Source organism: Bacillus rossius, chromosome 2, assembly GCF_032445375.1.
Source record: "Bacillus rossius redtenbacheri isolate Brsri chromosome 2, Brsri_v3, whole genome shotgun sequence".
Taxonomy (NCBI): domain Eukaryota; kingdom Metazoa; phylum Arthropoda; class Insecta; order Phasmatodea; family Bacillidae; genus Bacillus; species Bacillus rossius.
In genome coordinates, this window is record NC_086331.1 from 62,428,616 (window position 1) to 62,447,903 (window position 19,288).

General features: G+C 40.2%; 1 protein-coding gene across 3 annotated transcripts in view; it reads right to left on the bottom strand.

Annotated features, from left to right (window-relative positions):
* Positions 1-18,232, bottom strand: part of LOC134529324 (phospholipid scramblase 2) — a 79,047-nt gene extending 60,815 nt beyond the window's left edge. Inside the window, exons 1-2 of one of the 3 annotated variants that reach the window (XM_063363270.1) lie at positions 18,123-18,232; positions 750-1,112 (exon numbers count right to left, since the gene is read on the bottom strand). In XM_063363270.1, the coding sequence (XP_063219340.1) occupies positions 750-1,089 (340 nt within the window). In that variant the 5' untranslated portion in view covers positions 1,090-1,112; positions 18,123-18,232. Of the gene's footprint in view, positions 1-749; positions 1,113-12,470; positions 12,504-17,959 lie in introns of those variants that run through there. The other 2 variants (XM_063363272.1, XM_063363271.1) reach the window with 2 other exon arrangements.
* Positions 18,233-19,288: the final 1,056 nt, after the last annotated feature.

A 19,288-nucleotide genomic window follows, 5' to 3' on the forward strand; every position in this document is an offset into this window, starting at 1 on the left:
TAAATTAAATGGTTAAAACTATGCAGAGAAGTCACTGATTTGCAGTACACTGTGATCCAAGCAGTTTATCTGTCCCTTTTCCCCCTCCCCCACAAGCCAATGTGAGTACCTGCTGCCAGCCTGCAAACAGTCAGCTACTCCTCCACCACGAACGACACTGTCCTTTTTCTTACGCGTGTCGCCCTTCTGCTGCTCGGGAGATAAGTAACACATCCTCTCCCTTCGATGGCTTCCGCAACTGAATGCCCATCGCCTCGACACTTATAAAGTGCTCTTAGGGCATTCATCTATGAGTTTTTATACTATTATAAATAATATATCTGTCTGAAGTCATTCTAAAGTGGGATGATTTTTGGACCATTTCAACACCCTTAAGTAAAGGGTAATTCTGTAAAATTCCTCCATTTACCACTCAAAAGAGATTCCTCATGTGACTATGAACACATTTTGATGCAACAAAAAGTTTCTTGATAAAATACTATTCTATATTCAAAAACTAAAATTAATTTGTATTTAATTAACCTGTTGTATCTTCTTCCAGAAAAGCATTCGGCACAAAATTAAACACTACAAAATCAATTACAGGTATATATTAAAAACATTTTATCCGTAATACAAAGATAGCTTTTTGAAAATCTCTGCAAATTTCTCTTTACCAATAATTTATAATTGCAAAAAAATTGTTCATTTATGTCTAAAATATTTACTGAGTTAATGAAATGAGTGTGTGCTACCATAGTTACAGATACCTGTGTAGGCTGGAGGTTGGCCATCTCCTTGCATCGGAGGATAGCCACCTGGTTGTGGGTAGCCACCCGACTGTGGGTAACCACCTGGTTGTGGATAGCCGCCTGGCTGTGGGTAGCCTCCAGGCTGTGGATAACCAGCTGGTTGGGGATAACCTCCCGGCTGGGAATAACCTCCCTGTTGCTGAGGAAAGTCTGATGGTTGTGGATAACCTCCAGGCTGATGATAACCTCCAGGCTGAGAATAACCCCCTGGCTGCATATTAATCGGTGGTTGGGGATAACTAGAAGGTTGAGTAGTGTAGCTCGATGGTGGGGGAAATCCTGGCGTTGGAGAAGCCATTTTCTAGGACAATGTTGGCTTGCCTGAAACCAAACAAAAAAGTCACTGGTGTTATCTAAAGCGACAGACAAAACTAAAGAAAAGAATGAAAATTTCAGACTGATTCCAAGCTAACAGAAACATAATCTAATTTAGGAACTGCCGATTTTTCAAATTACAATAATATACTACCGGAGATCACATTAAGCCACCTGGAAGGAAAGTCTGAGTTTATGCAACTCTTGGAGTGGTAAAATTCTTACGCCATGGCTTTTCCCAAAATTAATAAAAAAATCCTGAAAATACTTTTTTTTTAAACACTTGAGACATTCCTGTATTTACCCTGAAAACAGCACTGATAAATTCCTACTGATTTCTGAGAAATCACAGTTTATAGCTTATTGACATGACACTGCCATTATAAGCTTTCTTGTGTGGCTCTTTGTGTTTATGTACTGTAGAACTTTAGTAAAATTGTGAGAATGTTTGATTAGGTTAGATATCTTAAAAATACTTTAAAACATTGTGGATGGTTGGATAGGTTAGTATGCTACATAAGAAATATTGTAAAATATGTTTATTGGTTGCTTAGGAATTACCTATTTAATGTGTAGCTATCCTGACCTAACTAATTGTTCACATGATTTCACAGTACCTATTTTTAATGTAGATAACCCAGTTTAATCAACCGTCTACACTTTTTAAAGTATTTTAAATGTAGCTAGACTATTATATAATTTTTCTGTAAGCCTATGAAAGACTATAGAACTTTTTTATGCTACTAAAGTTGCTCATGTGAGCTGCAAACTTCAGTAACCTTCAGTGAATTTCAGAACTGTTCAGGACTCAGGAGGAACTTGTGTGAAATAGGGTTGGGTGGGGTGAATGTGATACAGTGTAAAACTTGGGGTGAAAGTGATACATTTAAAAAAATTTACTTTTTGCTATACAAAAAATTTGAAGAAAGTACATTTGCTTGCCTCTTCTTTATACGTCCCCATTCCATAATGAATGTTATAAACCTTTAGCTACATTTTATAGGAAATGAAAAAGTCTCAAGCAAGAAATAATTCGACCAAAAAATTTTCGTCTAGGTCCAGCAACTTTTGTTATATCTTTGTGTGCATAGAAGATAGTTTCAAAATTATAGTTTTAAATGGTGCAGGAAAGTATCCTCTATGTTTTAATGCTTAGAAAGATAGATTGACATTTATATCTTAGTTACTATTGCTGCCTAAATTTTAGGGGTGAATATGATACAGAACATGGGGTTAATGTGATACTGTCGCGGCCTCGTCTCTGGTGAAGATGTGGAGACGGGGTGGACGAAGCTCGGTCGTTCGGTTGTCGTGATGTTTGCCCGGCGCCAGCTCTTGGGTAGAGCAGCCTCAAACTCTGAGGCGGGAGTGGACCGTTCGGCCCAGTGCAGCTGACCGAGGACGTGCTGACAAGGAGTAGCTAGCAGAAGGGTTGGGAGTAGGAGAGAGGGTTACCCGCGGTCTCAAGAAGAGTTGCTAGCAGAAAGGTTGGAAGTAGGAGAGACGGATGCCCGCGGTCTCACGAAGAGTCGCTAGCAGAGGATAGCCCGCGGTCTCACAAAGAGTCGCTAGCAGAAAGGTACAAGAGAGAGGGAGAGAATGAGATAGAGAGAGAGAGATGGGAAGCCCGTGGTCTCACGAAGAGTCGCTAGCAGAGGAGAAGGAGAGAGAGAAATATAAGCCAATGATACCACTATTTGCTGTGTTGGTATTTATTCTCCCAAATTGGCTGGGAGAGAGGAGAGCTGTCTAGGCTTGTTAGCCCGCACATTATATACATTTTCCTTCTACAATCGTTCGTGTTAAATTTTACATATTGCTATCACTTTGGCTGATTTGCATTTATAATGTTATTCAAAAGAATACAAAACATACTTACACAACACACCTAATAATCTTCTTAAATATTTACAATCATAACATGTCTTAACATAACATAACATGTCTTAATTGTCTGTTCATATGTACAATTGCCATCTGGTGACAAGTGGTGGCACTACAATGGCCATGGCCGGAATGTTGTGCCGCGGACAGGACTGTGACCCAAGTTTTAGTTAAATAAAGAGGAGGTACGACGTCAGACACCCCCCACCCCCCTGGAAAAGCCTGGGTCTAGGCCGTCCACGTGCCCTCCAGCAGGCACATGATGCCTTCTCTCCTAGTGGTTGCGAGCGTCAGGTCCGGCCTGCTGGTTCCGGACTCCCTGGATCGCCATTCACCAGTGTGTCCAGTTCGCAGCCTGTGACGTAATCTGCCAGGTACAGTGGGGGCCGGCGTCGTTGTCGGCGGTGTCTCTGGTTGTCCTCAGCCGGTTCCTCCACCTTGACCCGGAATTCGGCATCGGCGAGGGTGACCCCGGGTAGGGGAGGGTGGTTCTGTTGTCTCTATGTAGTCCGGTTCTGTCACCAGGGGCTGCTCCTCCGTGGTGCTTACGCCCGCCTCTGGTGTCCCAGTGATATCAAGGATCTGCATTCGTGCCAGGTGCCTCTAGTGCTGCCGCCTCGGTGTCATGGCAGGGGCTTCTGCTGGCCTCTCCATTCTTGTCCTTGGGCTTGGTGTTCCCTCGAACAGATGCTGCGTTCCTTGGGGTGTGACAGATTGGTGATTGTCAGGCATCGTTCCTGTCACATCTGGGGTAGGGTCCTCCACGGCATTGCCCCCTTCTGGGAGTGCTGTTTTCCGGATGTGGTCCCGGTGTACTTTTCGCATTTGTCTTCCCCGGTGCAACAAATAAGTGCTTTGACTTAACCTTTTCAGGATGCGGTGTGGTCCCGACCACCTGGGGCTCAGTTCAGCACAGTATTTCCTAATTGCGTTGGACAGGGGATGTGTGCGGACATACACGTGGTCACCTAGCTGTAGCTCCGGCGGTTGTCGTGTGGTCTGCGGGGTTATCTGCTGAGTGTAGGCCCTCTGGTGTTCTCGCGCTGTTGTCAGCTCAATCTCTTGCCGCCGACTGCGATCCTCGGGGTCTTCCCCTTCATCTGTCACTCCGTGGGCCGTCCATTCGCCAGGCATGGGCAGATTGTGGCCTTGGACCATTTGTGCCGGGGACATCCCTGTGTCTGCATTGGTCCTGCGGCGGATGCAAAACAGGGCCTTCGCTATGTGTTCGTCCCATTTGGTATGGTCGTCCCCCAGACGTATGCGAATTTGGATTTTCAGCTCCTGGTTACGTCTCTCTGTTGGGTTTGCTCGTGGATGGTAAGCTGGCGTAGTCCGGTGTTCCACTTGCCAAGCCCGTCATAATCCTTGCCACTGCCTTCCAATGAACTATCTGGCTTTGTCCGTCAGGAGGTCCCTGGGGTATCCCCATCGTGGAAAGAATTCCGTCTGCAGGATTTTTGCAATGGTTTTGTCTCGTATGTTACTGGTACGATATGCTTCTACCCATCGTGTGAAGAGGTCCGTGACCATCTCCAGGAACCTCTTCCCTCGGGCAGTATGGGGATACGGCCCCATAACATCCAGCGCGATGGACTGGAATGGGGTAGTGGGGAGGCGCGGCTGCTGCTGCTCGGTCCCATCACTCCGCCGTGCCTTTCGCTCCTGGCACTTCTCGCAGGTCCTTACATACTCCCGTATGTCCCGGGCTATGCCGGACCAGTGGTAGTGCTGGCTGGTTGCCCGTCGGGTTTGGTCCGCTCCTGGATGTCCTGCCAGGTCATATTCGTGCATGAAGCGCAGAACGGCTTCCCGTGCTTCCGATGGTACATAGGTGCGCCAATCATAGTTGGTTCCAATCCCCTTCGTACACAACATGCCCTCTCTCATGGTCCATATCTCATCCAGTCCTTCCCCTTGCTTTGCTCGTCGACGCTCAGCATCTGGGGAGGTGCGTTGGGCGTCGAGAACCCGTTGTTTGTGTTTGATCAGGTCCACTAGAGGTGGGTGAGCAGGCGACAGGTCGTGTCTCTTGGCCTATGGTCGTGTGCGCTGTGGGAAGGTGGTATGCATCCTAGTGTATATACTGCCAGGCGCTCACGTTTACCTAAAATTACCAGGCCTGATGCTGCCGAAACTAAGGCGTCCGGATCTACCAACCATGGCTGTCCAAGTACCAAATCTTCTCTGCGCCCTTCTACGACGACTGCTGGAGTTTGGGTCACCATATCCCGTATACCCACTGTGATGATGGCATCTCCAATGGCTGTCCCGGTTCCAGTGTTCGTAGCAAGGCGCAGGGCACAGTGTCTAGGTGTGAATTCTGCAGGTGGTACACAGTTCTGGGCGACGAACACCTGGCTCGCCCCTGTGTCTATAAGTGTGGCAGTCGGTCTCTCATTCAGGGTGATGGGGATCCGCATCAGTCGGTTTTCTAGCGTGGTGAGCTGCCCCAGTTGTTCTAGGTTGTTCTCCGTGGCTTGTGGCAGGGGATTGGCTGGCGCGGGGGGTAGGACTGTAGGTCCTACACCCCGTACTGCCCGTTTCCCGCTGGTTGTTGTCGCTGTTGGTGTCTCTGGCAGTCCTGAAGCCAGTGATACGTGCCCTGTGGGCACCCAAGACGGCACTGTGGTGGTCGGCCTCCATTGCGCAGATTGCCTGCATCCGCCATTCTGGAGATGTGTTCTGGTCTGTCCCACCATGTGGGCCCTCGATCGCCCGTGTTGCTGTCCGCCATGGACGTTCCTGCGGTATGGCCCTGCTTGTCCCTGCAGGTGCTCCGACCTGCTGTCTGGGCCCTCGTTCAGGGATAGTTGTCCCGGTCCGACATCCCAGGAGGTGTCGTAGGTAGCCTTCTGTAGCTGTTGCCTGTCGTACATAGTACGCTACCGTCCCATTGCAGTATGGCCTGAGGAATGGTTACAATTCTTCTCGTATTAATGCTGTAACTTCTGGTAAAGCTTGCTCGGGGTCTTCTCCCGGGGCTATGCGCCGGTACTGCCGCAGCTTGTTTGCCACGAACTGCTCTACTGGCTCCGAGTCCTTTTGGGACTCGCCGTAGAAGCGAACCTTACAGCTCATGACTGCCATGCGGTAGTCAAAGCGCCGAATTAAGCGGGTAGCGAACTCCGGCCACTGCATGTCATAGCGTCCCCACAAGTTCCACCACTCACGAGCTTGCCCGCACAATTGCTCACTCGTGCGTTGTGTCCATTCTTCTATCGGCACCCCGCATTGTGTCAACCGTCCCTTACACCACTGCGTCAAATCGCATGGGTCCTCATGCGCTAGCCCACTGAACTCTGGTAGCACTATGCGTCCTGTTGCAGTAGCTGTCCGCCCCATATGCATGTTTGGATGCACTGCTGGCCTTGCAAGCACCTCCCAGTCTATGAGGTTTGCCCCTGCCTTCTGTGTCGGTGCCTGTGTGGGCCTGGTTGTTGCTATTGTGTCCCAAACCAATGTACCCGTTGCTAACTCCAATCTCACTGGTTTGCTCTCAGATGTGTTGTGCCACTGTCCCTCTCCTGTCATTAGGTCAAAGTCCCGTGGTGGCTGACCTGTCTCACATGCATGTGGTTGTCAGTCTGTGTGGTAGCATTGTTTATGAATTTCTACACTGTCTGTCCTGCATACGTTCTTCTACACTTGTTTAGTTAAAATACACTTCGGGTCGGCGAATGCTGCTGGCTGTTCGTGCTCTCTTGTAATCTTGATGATGAAGTGTGCCCCACGTTCGGGCGCCAAATGCTGGGTGTCTACCAGATCTAGTAAATCAAATTCCCTGATTTTTCCAGGTTTTCCAGGTCTAAAACTGAATTTTTCCAGGTTTTCTTTAGCACAATTACGACATTCCACGAAACTGAAAAAACTGCATAACAATACATTGATGGGTTTCGAAGTATTTCAACTTACTTAAATTTGTAAAAATATTACCTTCTTCTAGACGTGGCCAAAGTGACTCAATTGATGGCAAATAAAACATGCTGCTACAAATATTTCACACACTTTTGCAAAGAACATTAGTAAAAGGAAGCTCCCGTCAATTTCGCAGTGACTCAACTTTTTCATCTATAGCTCTTGCTTCAGAACAAGCCAAATCCAACACTCGATCCTTCTTAAACTGCAATGCCTTGATCTCCTCTTCAACTCTTCTTTTTTCTGCCTTCTTCTTGTCTGTAGCTTCCTTTTCTTTTTGTTTTGTTTGCAGGGCTTCCTTACACCTACAACTAGCATTTCTTACATACTGTAACATGGACTTGATGATATCAACATGCTCTACACCTCCAGAACGTTGAACAAAGTCATACACTTGTCTTTGTGCAATCAGTGTTTCTTCCTGCAAGTTTTCAGTCAGCAGATTAGAATTCACTGAAAATCCTCTTTCCAATGATGCATTTCCATCATCATCCTCACAAACTTTAGAAGGCCTGTTTTGGCAACTACTGTATGTGCCTTAAGAATGAGCATCCACAAGTGATCAAGGCGCCCATCTTCTCGAGAAAAAGACGAGAACAGTGCTTCAGAATCTTGCGAGGAACATACCAACTGATATGATCACTCAATGTTATCAGCTTCTTGTCCTGATAGCCACCTGTTTCGAAGACCAAATTCTAAACTGTACTTCACACTCTGTTTCCTCACACCCGAATTTAAAGCCATAGACGAACATAAGCTGGAAATTCCTTTAGTAAGTTTGTACTTTAGGGGACTTTTTTCTTGAAGTTTTTTTACCATAACCTTTGGACAAGTCCTAACATCATTTTTCAGTAACAGGACAGACTTTTCAGGTACTTTCTCTTTCTTGATGGCATGGCATACTGCATAACCCAACTTGATATTGTTAGCAGTCAATAGATTTTCCTGGTTATCTACATCCAATCGAGATACATTGTGTTTTTCCCTAAAGCTCTTCAGTACTTCTGGTTTCACAAACTTTCCTGCCAAAGATAATAAAATGTCTACCAGTGAATCAAACAGAAAAGGTGCCATGGGTGCTTCACTTTGGAACATTGTAAGAAACAATTCCAGGTCTGATGCCAAAGAGTGGAAGAATGTAAATTTTACTTCTACAAGATTATCTTCAAGAGCACTTTTCAGTACATTGAAAGACAGATGAAATAGAAACTTCACTAACAAATTTCTTTGGAACATTGTAAGAAACTATTCCAGCTCTGATGCCAAAGAGTGGAAAAATGTAAATTTTACTTTTAGAAGATTATCTTCAAGAGCACTTTCCACTACCTACATTGAAAGACAGATGAAATAGAAACTTCAATAACAAAGTTCTTTAGGTGGGGTAACGTTTTCATGGCACGCTCAGCAACTGCAGTATTTTCTAACCATCTGATTGCACAAAATTTCTTGGGAAAAAGCTCTGATCTAGTTATTCTAATGTAATCTGCCCTCCTTGCAGGTACATGCTTAAACAAAAAGTAACTGTGCCTCAAAAAAAATAACAACATCCCATTGTGTAGCAGAAATTCCAGTTTTGAAAGCACCATGGACCGTATGAAGCCCACAGCTACCAATTTCTAGCAACGATGGCGAATCTTCACCAAAAGTGTCTGTGATATGTATTTTCAAAGCTAACAAAAATGCCCAGTTTACATTGGGGGCATCCATAATTACTTAAAATTAAATGCACCTGTCAGTGTAATCCGAGCGCGGGACGCACATGCCACAGCACGTCACGTCAGCAGGATAACAGACCAGCTTGAACCAGTTTGTATCACGTGATATGACGCCACTTCCGAATCCGATGGTAAATAAAAGAAAATGGACGTGGGAACTGTTCATTATTTGCCACTCAAAAATAAAAATGGGAGGGGATACACTTGATGCTACGTCAATGCAAGCTGATCAATAAACAAAAAAGTATTGCCAACTACAACCTACCAAACAATAATTCCCTGATTTTTCCCTGATTACAATATTCCCTAATTTTTCCAGGTTTTCCAGGTAGACACCCTGCAAATGTCACGGCCTCGTCTCTGGTGAAGATGTGGAGACGGGGTGGATGTCGCTCGGTCGTTTGGTTGTCGTGTTGTTTGCCCGGCGCCAGCTCTTGGGTAGAGCAGCCTCAAACTCTGAGGCGGGAGTGGACCGTTCGGCCCAGTGCAGCTGACCGAGGACGTGCTGACAAGGAGTAGCTAGCGGTAGGGTTGGGAGTAGGAGAGAGGGATGCCTGCGGTCTCACGAAGAATCGCTAGCGGAAAGGTTGGAAGTAGGAGAGATGGATGCCCGCGGTCTCACGAAGATCCGCTAGCAGAGGATAGCCCGCGGTCTCACAAAGAGTCGCTAGCAGAAAGGTACAAGAGAGAGGGAGAGAATGAGAGAGAGAGAGAGATGGGAAGCCCGCGGTCTCACGAAGAGTCGCTAGCAGAGGAGAAGGAGAGAGAGAAAGATAAGCCAATGATACCACTATTTGCTGTGTTGGTATTTATTCTCCCAAATTGACTGGGAGAGAGGAGAGCTGTCTAGGCTTGTTAGCCCGCACATTATATACATTTTCCTTCTACAATTGTTCGTGTTAAATTTTACATATTGCTATCACTTTGGCTAAATTTGCATTTACAATGTTATTCACAAGAATACGAAACATACTTACACAACACACTTAATAATCTTCATAAATATTTACAATCATAACATGTCTTAACATAACATAACATAACATGTCTTAACATAACATAACATAACATGTCTTAATTGTCTGTTCATATGTACAATTGCCATCTGGTGACGAGTGGTGGCACTACAATGGCCATGGCCGGAATGTTGTGCCGCGGACAGGACTGTGACCCGGGTTTTAGTTAAATAAAGAGGTACAACTTCAATACACAGCATGGGGTGAATGTGATACCATAATTTTAGGTAGTTTTATAAAAAAGTGCTTAATATTTCTATTTTCCACTGCTGAATATGAAATGTACGTTGTCATTAAAACCTTTTTTTTTTTTACCTTAAAAGCTTTTTCTGTATGTTGGTATACCTGAACATAAACAAATTGTTGTACTCCAACTTGTACAACTTATTGTTCTATGTAGGCCGCTATGTTTATGTTTTAGAGTAATATGAATAATTTAACATCACATGTAGATCTGTGTATTTCTAAGCATTCCATATTTTAGTTTGTAGTAAGCTGCTTTTATTCCTTTGCTATTGTTGTATTTATTATAAATAGATAGAAAATCCTTATAAGGACCACAGTATTTCTTCAATTTGTTGTTGACTGAGAAGATCGTTCAATAATTGGACAGTACGTGGATAAATGATCAAAATAGTATGTAGAATTTGTTTGACTAGTCACTAGTCACATTTATGTACTGTGACAAAATGTAGGGCCTATAATTCTTTAATATAAAGGGAAAATATTCACTCTGTAACATGACTTCATATTTTATGTCAGAACTCGAGGACCACTAAACTGATTGTCATGAAATTTTTTGTTGGTGATACACATGTATTTGACCTGTCTCACACGCACCCCACCACACTGATAGCGATGCTAGGAAGTAGGATATAATGATGTATCTCATTCACCCCACCTGTGTATCATATTTCCCCCCATCACAGGGTGAATATGATACACCAAATTTATTTTTTATCAATCTAACTAATTAATCTAAATTTTTATTTAGTTAGGGTTAGGTTTCTAAAGCCCTAAGAAATGTAATTTTTCTCAGTGTTGTAGTGCTCTTAGTTAAAAGAATATTCAAAAAGTTTGGTTTTTTGTATCATATCCACTCCACCTGACCCTTGTTGTTATGCTGATCTAACCTAACCAGCAATCCAGAATATTTTTAAGTAATTTTAATGGAGCTAACCTAATCTAAATGACCATTCTCAAGATGCAACAAATTTGTAATATTTATACCAAACTAGCTGCCCGACCCGGCTTCGCACGGCTATACTAATGGAAAAAAATTAAGCCACATCTCCCATTTACAGTAACATGGTAAATTAAAAAAAAATCAGTGAAAATTTATTACAATGCTGTATAATGTACCGGAGAGAAAATGAATAGCACCGAAGGTTTCCTGACTTGTGCACGCAACGTACAACTGATGTACCCGTACTTCGCTACGGCAGTCTACAGGCAGATCACTCTTGCGCCGCTCATTATACATGCCTCTCCTTGTGGGTACGCCACTGCCGCGCGATGCCCGTTGCCATGGAGACGCAGAAGGCATGAACAATGCAAAATCCTGTTCTCATGCAGACAAAGTACACACTGTTGCCTGGTTTTAACCACCCATGGGATCTAATTTTCGGAAAATGTCATCCTGTGTAACATAAGGAACATTACTGTGAAGTTTCAAGTCTGTAAAATATATAAACTTGAAGAAAGGGCAATAAAAAAACAAATTAAACACAGAGAGAGGAAAAAAAACAATAGTTTAGGTTTGCAATTTAAAGCAATAAAAAGTATTTAAATACTAATTGAACTCTTATGAGGGTACTGATTGCTTCATTGTTAATATCACACTGGTGTTTTTTACTTGTATGGGAAAATTAAGAATGATAAGGCATCTAGTGCGTGGCAACAATGTTAATAGGCAATAGAAAATAAACTTCTAGCGCCTGCGGCATTGTCAACACACACTTTGTACGTGTACTGCATGTTGTATCTAACCCCCTCCAACGCATTTGATTCTAAATTGGACTTTTAGTAAGGATCCCTATTGTTATTGATAATATAATATAGCCTATAGCCTTCCTCGATAAATGTACTATCCAACACTGAAAGAATTTTTCAAATCGGACCAGTGGTTCCTGAGATTAGCATGTTCAAACAAACAAACAAACAAACAAACAAACTCTTCAGCTTTATAATATTAGTATAGATAAGCACAAAAACTGCCTCGGAATGGACCGTTGTTAAAAAAAAAAGGTGATTGCTATGTCAATTCTTAGGTATTATGTCAGATACAAACGATGATAACTCATTAACCTGTAGGAATTTCAAGAATCTGTTTTCAGGGTAAATAGGAGAATGGGTAAATATGTAGTTTAGCGGTATTTGTGAAAAAAAAATGTAAAAAATACGAAAATACTTTTATTATACGCTCCTTAACTTCCTCTTTTCATTAAACCCGGCGGAGATAAGAAATTCCAAATACTTTAGGAGATATCACCGTTCTTATTTTGCAATACAAGACCTGTGCTATCATTCAACCGCCAAAATTTTTTTATTTTGCCATGTGTTCGTGAATGCCTAATTAATTAGAATAGTCTATTAGGTCAGGTCAGTTACATTATAAATACTTTCAAACTAAGCGGACATTACAAATATTGTGAATTAATTTTAATGGTTGTTGAGTTTTAAAGTATTTATAATGTAACTGACCCGACCAAACAAACCGGGACAAAGGATGAACAATAGGAACTCACGTAATTTTTTTTTTTACTTATTACTTGCGCAACAATATCCAAATAACAAATAAAACATTAAAATTTGAAACGTTAAAAACTCACCTAAGTTACAGGCGGGTACAATTCCTTTGCCATTAGTAGAAAATGATGTAGTCGTTCACCTACGTCGCGAAAAAAAAAATTCATACTCGTAAACAAGAAACAATGGTTAAGCCGCATGAATGCACAGGTATTGTGATGAAAATTAAAAAATTTGATATCTCCTAAAGTATTTGGAATTTCTTATCTCCGCCAGGTTTAATGAAAAGAGGAAGTTAAAGAGCATAGAATAAAAGTATTTTCGGAATTTTTAATAATTTTTTTAACAAATATTGTCCAACTATGAAAATTAAAACATTCAATATCTCCTAATTTATTTGGAATTTCTAATCTCCGCCGGGTTTAATGAAAAGAGGAAGTTAAAGAGCATATAATAAAGGTATTTTCGGATTTTTAATATTTTTTTCCCGCAAATACCGCTAAAATACATATTTACCGGAGAATTTCTTTAGTGTTCAAAATGAGTATTTTTGGAATTTTATTATTAATTTCCGTAAAAGCCGCCAAGTAAGAATATTACTCTTGGAAGAAATATAGGTAGGCATTAAGATAAACACAAGATTTTCAGTGTATCATAAAATGGCTACATATTTTATCTGTTCACACATGCTAACTCTAAAAAGTAAAAACAAGCACTTTTACTTGGCACTAAAATCAATGATAAATACAATAATTATATGCATAAAAAAGGATGAAAAATAATTTTAAAAATGTATTCATTATAATTTTAATGCAAATTATACATGGCCCTCAGATTGCAATGATTATCTTTTGCTTCTACCTTTCAACAATAAAAGAAACTAAAAAGAGTTTTATACATTATTTGGGGAGATAAATTAAGTGCAGTCATGCAATCATGAATCAAATGTAAAAGCACTTTCCTTGGTCTCCAGCCATTTTCACAAAGTCTTGCAAATAAAATGTTACACTTTACAACCACAGTTGGCATTATTATTTTCCATTTTGATTCTATTTAAAAGTAATTAAATGTTAATATTTTTTTCAACCAAGGTCAAAATTTTATGAAATGGTTGTTGGTCCCCTAGTGTATAAGTCCATCCAATTATTTAAAAACTGTAGGAATATGTTGCCTGTTTGCATTACCTACATAAAATTAGTGATGAAAAAAATTATAATAGGATTGTTTTAGGGCATTTTTAAAGGAATGAATATGGCTGGAAAGTTGGCTAATACGGCTATTTAAAGCTGTGAAAGGGGAAGGGTGTTGGAATAACTACAAAATAGTCTACAGAAAGGATTCTACTAGGGAAGGCAAGACCATGGGGTCATTCCATGTGAAATGACCCTAAATAGAATATTTTTTTTCTTTTTTTTTTTAAATTTAAATTCTATATAAATTCAATAACAGTATTCCAAAGATTATGTGAAAAGTAAAATGTAATGCTAAATTTGTAAACTGATGGCAATGGTCTATTTACAAAGTTTTGACAGTTAACTGAATGTGTTACTCTGACAATAACCCAGAAGTTGGTTACACTGAAAATTTCACTCTTAACAAACAGCTGATAGGTGGCAATTGGAATGGTTTCTCCAGGCCTAGGAGAATATTTCCACAGTATATAAAAGTTGATTGCAGGTAAATATATACATTTTATTCACATTTAAAAAGTTACTTGTACCACGTCACACCCGTAACACTGTTTAGTACTTAAAGTTTGAAACAAATGAAACTAAAAGTAATAGGGAACTGAAAATTTTTATGCACTAGCTCAGTCATATAACCTACAAATTTCAATCACAATTTTTTTTAGTAATACTGCTAATAAGAGCTGAAAATACTGTTACGGGTGTGACAATACATTAATAATCAATGTGTACATAGCATATCAGACATGTTTGGTTTAGATACACTGCACATTTCTTAGAATTTTTTTGGGTGTTTCTTAATACTCTTAGAGTACCTACCCATAAGTTCATAATTTTCTTGATACATGTATACTCATCTATACATTGGTAGTGCTAACTTAACCTATAATTAACATAACCTTGCTAATTTTTTCCATTAAATTAATAAGTTATTACATTTAAATTATTTATTACTATTTAATAATGATCTGGTAAGTTTAAAGTGCTTATGGCAGTGATCATGTACAGTAATATACTATAAGATAATGACTGATTGTCAATACTGGAAAATGTTACTAAGACAGCTTATTTTTTCCTTTGTTATAGCCTTTATAGTACGACTAGATGTCTTCTACTGAGAGGGTAAAAAAGTATCGGCAAAAGTTACACCAGAATAAAGAAGAACATGAAAAACATTTGGAGAAGGAAAGGGAAAGAGACAGAAAAAGACACGACAAAGCAAGAGAAATGTGTCAGATAAGCAAAAAAGCATTAAAACGTAAAAGGCTGAACGATGCAGACAGACAAAGAAAACACAAAGAGAAAATAAAGAAGAGAGGAGCAGCAACAATTTCAACAGGACTGACACCTGATAAAGAGTCATATTCTTGTATCCGTTCTTTTGGAAGAGCTGTTAATAAAGTAAGAAAGCACCTTCCGTCTAGTCCAAGGAAGAAAAGTGCAGTGGTTAAGAAACTTTTGTTAGAGGTACTACCTGAGGTAGCTAAAAAAGATGCTAATATTTCTAAAACAGGAAAACATTTACACAAAGAAACAGAAGAAAAAGTACTGGAGTTTTATGTAAGAGATGATGTTAGTTGTCAAGAACCCGGTCGAAAGGATGTGGTAATCATTAAAAATCTTCAAACAGGTGAAAAAGAATATTTTCAAAAGAGAATTATGATTACAACAATAGGAGAGGCGTACGAGCTGTTTATTTCTGAATATCCAAATCTAGAAATCAAGAAGTCCAAATTTTACTCCTTGCGACCCCCATATGTTCTGCCAGTAGCAGAAACACCACATAATGTGTGTGGCTGCAAATACCATTCCAATATGCAGTTATTAATTGATGCTGTGAGCAAAGCTGTTACGTTCCCTTGTCAAATGGATGATCTTCTAGTTACTGCAGTATGTGATGAAGACAATTACCCTTGCATGGCTAATTTTTGTGACCAGTGTAGACACTTTCCTATAATTGGGCTCATTGATAAAGACAACATGGACATAGATGTCAAGTGGCAACAATGGAAAGATGTCAACCTCATAGAGCATACAGGAAAAATACACAACTGCATACAAGAAATTCAGAATCAATTTCCACAATTTAAACTGCACTGTTACATTAAAAGAAAGCAAGCACAGCATTTCGAAGCTACACAATTAAAAGTTACAACAAATACTGCTGTTCTTCAAATAGACTTCGCAGAAAACTATACAGCAGGGTTTCAAGATGAAATTCAAAGTGCACATTGGCACAAACAACAAGTATCACTTTTCACTGCAGTTGCTTGGGTTGGTGTCTGCAGACGTTGTTTTGTAGTAGTCAGTGATGACTTGAACCACAACAAATACAGTGTCTGGGTTTTCTTAAATAAATTGATCACTGTCTTGAAAGAAGAATTTCCCAGCCTTGCACGGGTTCATATATTTTCGGATGGAAGTGCAGCTCAATTTAAGAACCGTTACAATATTCTGTCTTTGACATATTTTCAGCAAGATTTTGGTATTGATTGTACTTGGAACTTCTTTGCTACATCTCATGGCAAAGGGTCTGTAGACGGTGTAGGAGGGACAGTGAAACGTACAGTTTGGCGTTTAGTCAAGTCACGTCAGTGTGTTGTACAGTGTGCAGAAGACTTTTTTGACTGTGCTAGGAATGCCTTAAAGGGGATAACAATCCTCTTCACATCTGCCATTGAGATTATTTCAATGTATGAAACTGTGTCCTCAAGATGGGTTAATGTTGATCCGGTTCCAAGGCTCCAAAAACTTCACAGCTTCCAGCCTGTGACTGAAGGCGTTGTTAGAGTTGCTATAACATCTTATGGTGAAAACAGTTTGGTTGTAAACTTGAAAAATGCATATAATGAGTGTGAAGTTAGTGATGCTCCACAACCAGGCCCATCTGCATCAGTCAGCATAGAGGGCACAGACAGTATTGAAGTTGGCGACTTTGTATTTGTGCAACTTAATGTAATGGGTCTTGGGACCAAAACCACTAGCCAGAAAGACTATTTTGCTGAAGTGCTTAGTATTGACATTGAAACTAACCAAGTAGTTTTAAAATACATGCATCCAAGTGGGAAGATGTGGATCTGGCCAAAAGAAAATGACATTTCAACAGAGGACATTTCTGTTATTGTGAATAAATGTGAACCTCCCAAACTCGTCAATAACCGTGGACAGTTTACATTTAAATAATTTCTTATTAGTCAAAATGAAGTTTAAAGGATGGTTAAAGTAGGTTTTTTTGATTTTAAATAAATAAATAATTTTTAAGAATTGATTTTACAAATCTATCATCATTAAAATGTTTTGTCACACCCATAACGTCACACCCGCAACATGTAGAAAAATTTTTAAAAATTATAAAAAAATAGTTGTGCTTGTTTAAAATTCATTTTCAGATAATTTTATTCATCAGAATACACTTAAGTTATTTTTTAAGAATTTAAATTATTTTTTCCAAAATTTTATTAACAGACATTTCCAGTCAAAAACACCGTTGTTCATAAAGAGATGTATTTTTTGTCACACCCGTAACAATTTTAATTTTAGCACCACGGTACCTTAATAAAGAGTTTAGATATATTTTAAGCTTTTGGTTTGTGAACTAATCATTTAGAGAAGAGTACATCCACTTTAAAAAATTATGCTTACTTAAAATTTTTCTGGACATACTGTTTTGCATTGCAGAATCTACCAATTTTGTCACACCCGTAACAATGGAATGACACCATGATATTATGTTTTGTACGGTGAGGAAGAGGATGTAGCACTTGTTTCTGATATCAGGAAGGGATTGTTTTGAGTTGGATAGGTAGATGTTAAGTGGTTAGAGAGGTGAGAACAATTTAGGAAGAGTTTTGGGAGGGGTAGGCCTTCCTTGTCACTGGACAGTATACCCCATTACAAAATGTATTGTCAATACAATACCATGGCTTTTTCCTTCCCCAATATATGTAATGTTAGTTTTATGTCTTTAATGACCTTGTTTATGAAAGCCCAAAATTATGACGATTGAATTAAAATTAAAAAACGATTTAATTATAATTCAAATATAACTTAACCAAAATATTTATAGGTAACAAAGAATTTTTTGTGGGAAAAGTATAGTATTATTGTAAAATAAGCGTTTAAAAACAATTAATCTAATATTTTTTCTTAGAAATTGGAGAAATAGGCTTTGCAGTTTTTGTGACTTCCTTAAAAGCAATCTATCAGCCCAGTACATGTATCTGTGCATCTATTTTGGACGATGCTACGTCAGGAGGTGATGCAATAAGCAGGAGGGGCCGAACAAAGTTTGTACGAATTAACTGTTTACAAATGTTAACCAAAAAGCATTTTGCCATTTCAAAAAAAAAAAAAAAAACACGTTCAATGAATTTGCAATAACTCACTAATTCTGTAAGAATATGCACCGGTAACACGCCCTGAAATCAAGACATCTTGAAGAAGATAACGTTCAAACATTTAGAAAGAACATTAGCGAGCGATTTTAACAAGGAATGAGTTTCAGAATTTTTCCGAGCATTCAAGCAATGAAAATAATGAATGACATACCAATTTTACAAAAGTAACTACAAGCAGCAATCTCGACAAACATTTGTAAACATGGAGTAATAAACACAAAAAAAACACATTTACGTCAGACGCCCTTTTTTTTTTATATATAGGCTGTGTGGCCTACACGTGTACACCAACGGCCATAAAGACATGACGCCAACCGCCGGTACTCCCTCTGGTCCGCAAAGGTCGTTATGCCACAGCAACACTTGCTCCTAAGTGCATCAAACACGCCCGAGCGTGATGTCCGCCGAGTGTGTGAAAGTGCGCCGCGACGAACACCAAAGCGACGTCAGCGCCCGGCTGGGTGTGGCAATGCGCCTAATTAATTATATAATTATTTTGTCAAATTAAAACAACTAAATTAATAACAATTTAAAAGAGGATTCATGTAAGGGAAATTATGTCTAATTGTTTTATAAGCATATATTGTGTAACTTGTCTTTAAGTCCAAAACTGGCCGGGTCGGTTTTCCCGCGTTTGCACGTGGTTAGGCGCGAGGCCGCAGGGCGGTCTCGCGCTCAGTTACCGTTGGGAGCTCGCAGAGGTCGGGTGCTCCGCGAACGTCGGACCATCAACTTTAGCATCTCTTCAACATTTCAGCAATAGTGTAAGTTTTGTAAATCTTTTAATCAGCTCGGCGCCGACCCCAACCCAGTCGCACGATATTTCGTGCGACTCTTAATTTACTAAATTCTTCCCATCAGGGAACTTTATTTTCATACGTAATTCCATGTCCAGTTTAAGGACCGCGTATTAGTGGTACGCAATTTCCGGCTCATTAGCCAATTAATCGTCATCGTCGTAGATCCTCCGTAATAAGTGTTGAGAATAATACTGACTAACTTTCTCCATTTTGATAGTGCAAAGTGTAACGTGTATTTTAAGTGACTAGCTTTCCAATTCAAGGGACTTAGCGTGTACGTCGCCCGCTGGCGTTATTACGTAAATTCAAAGTCATTAATATCCCGTCGTAGGCTAGACTGCATACCACCCTGAACACGGGTTTTCCTCTATATGTTAACGCGTCTGCAAAGGTCGTTGCAACATCAATTCCGTAACTTTCTGTTGAATCCCACATAGAGACGAGTGTCCACCGGTTCAGCCCGTTGATATAAGTTTGCAACCTATCCTGGCCCACGCACCGTTCGCATTCCTAGATA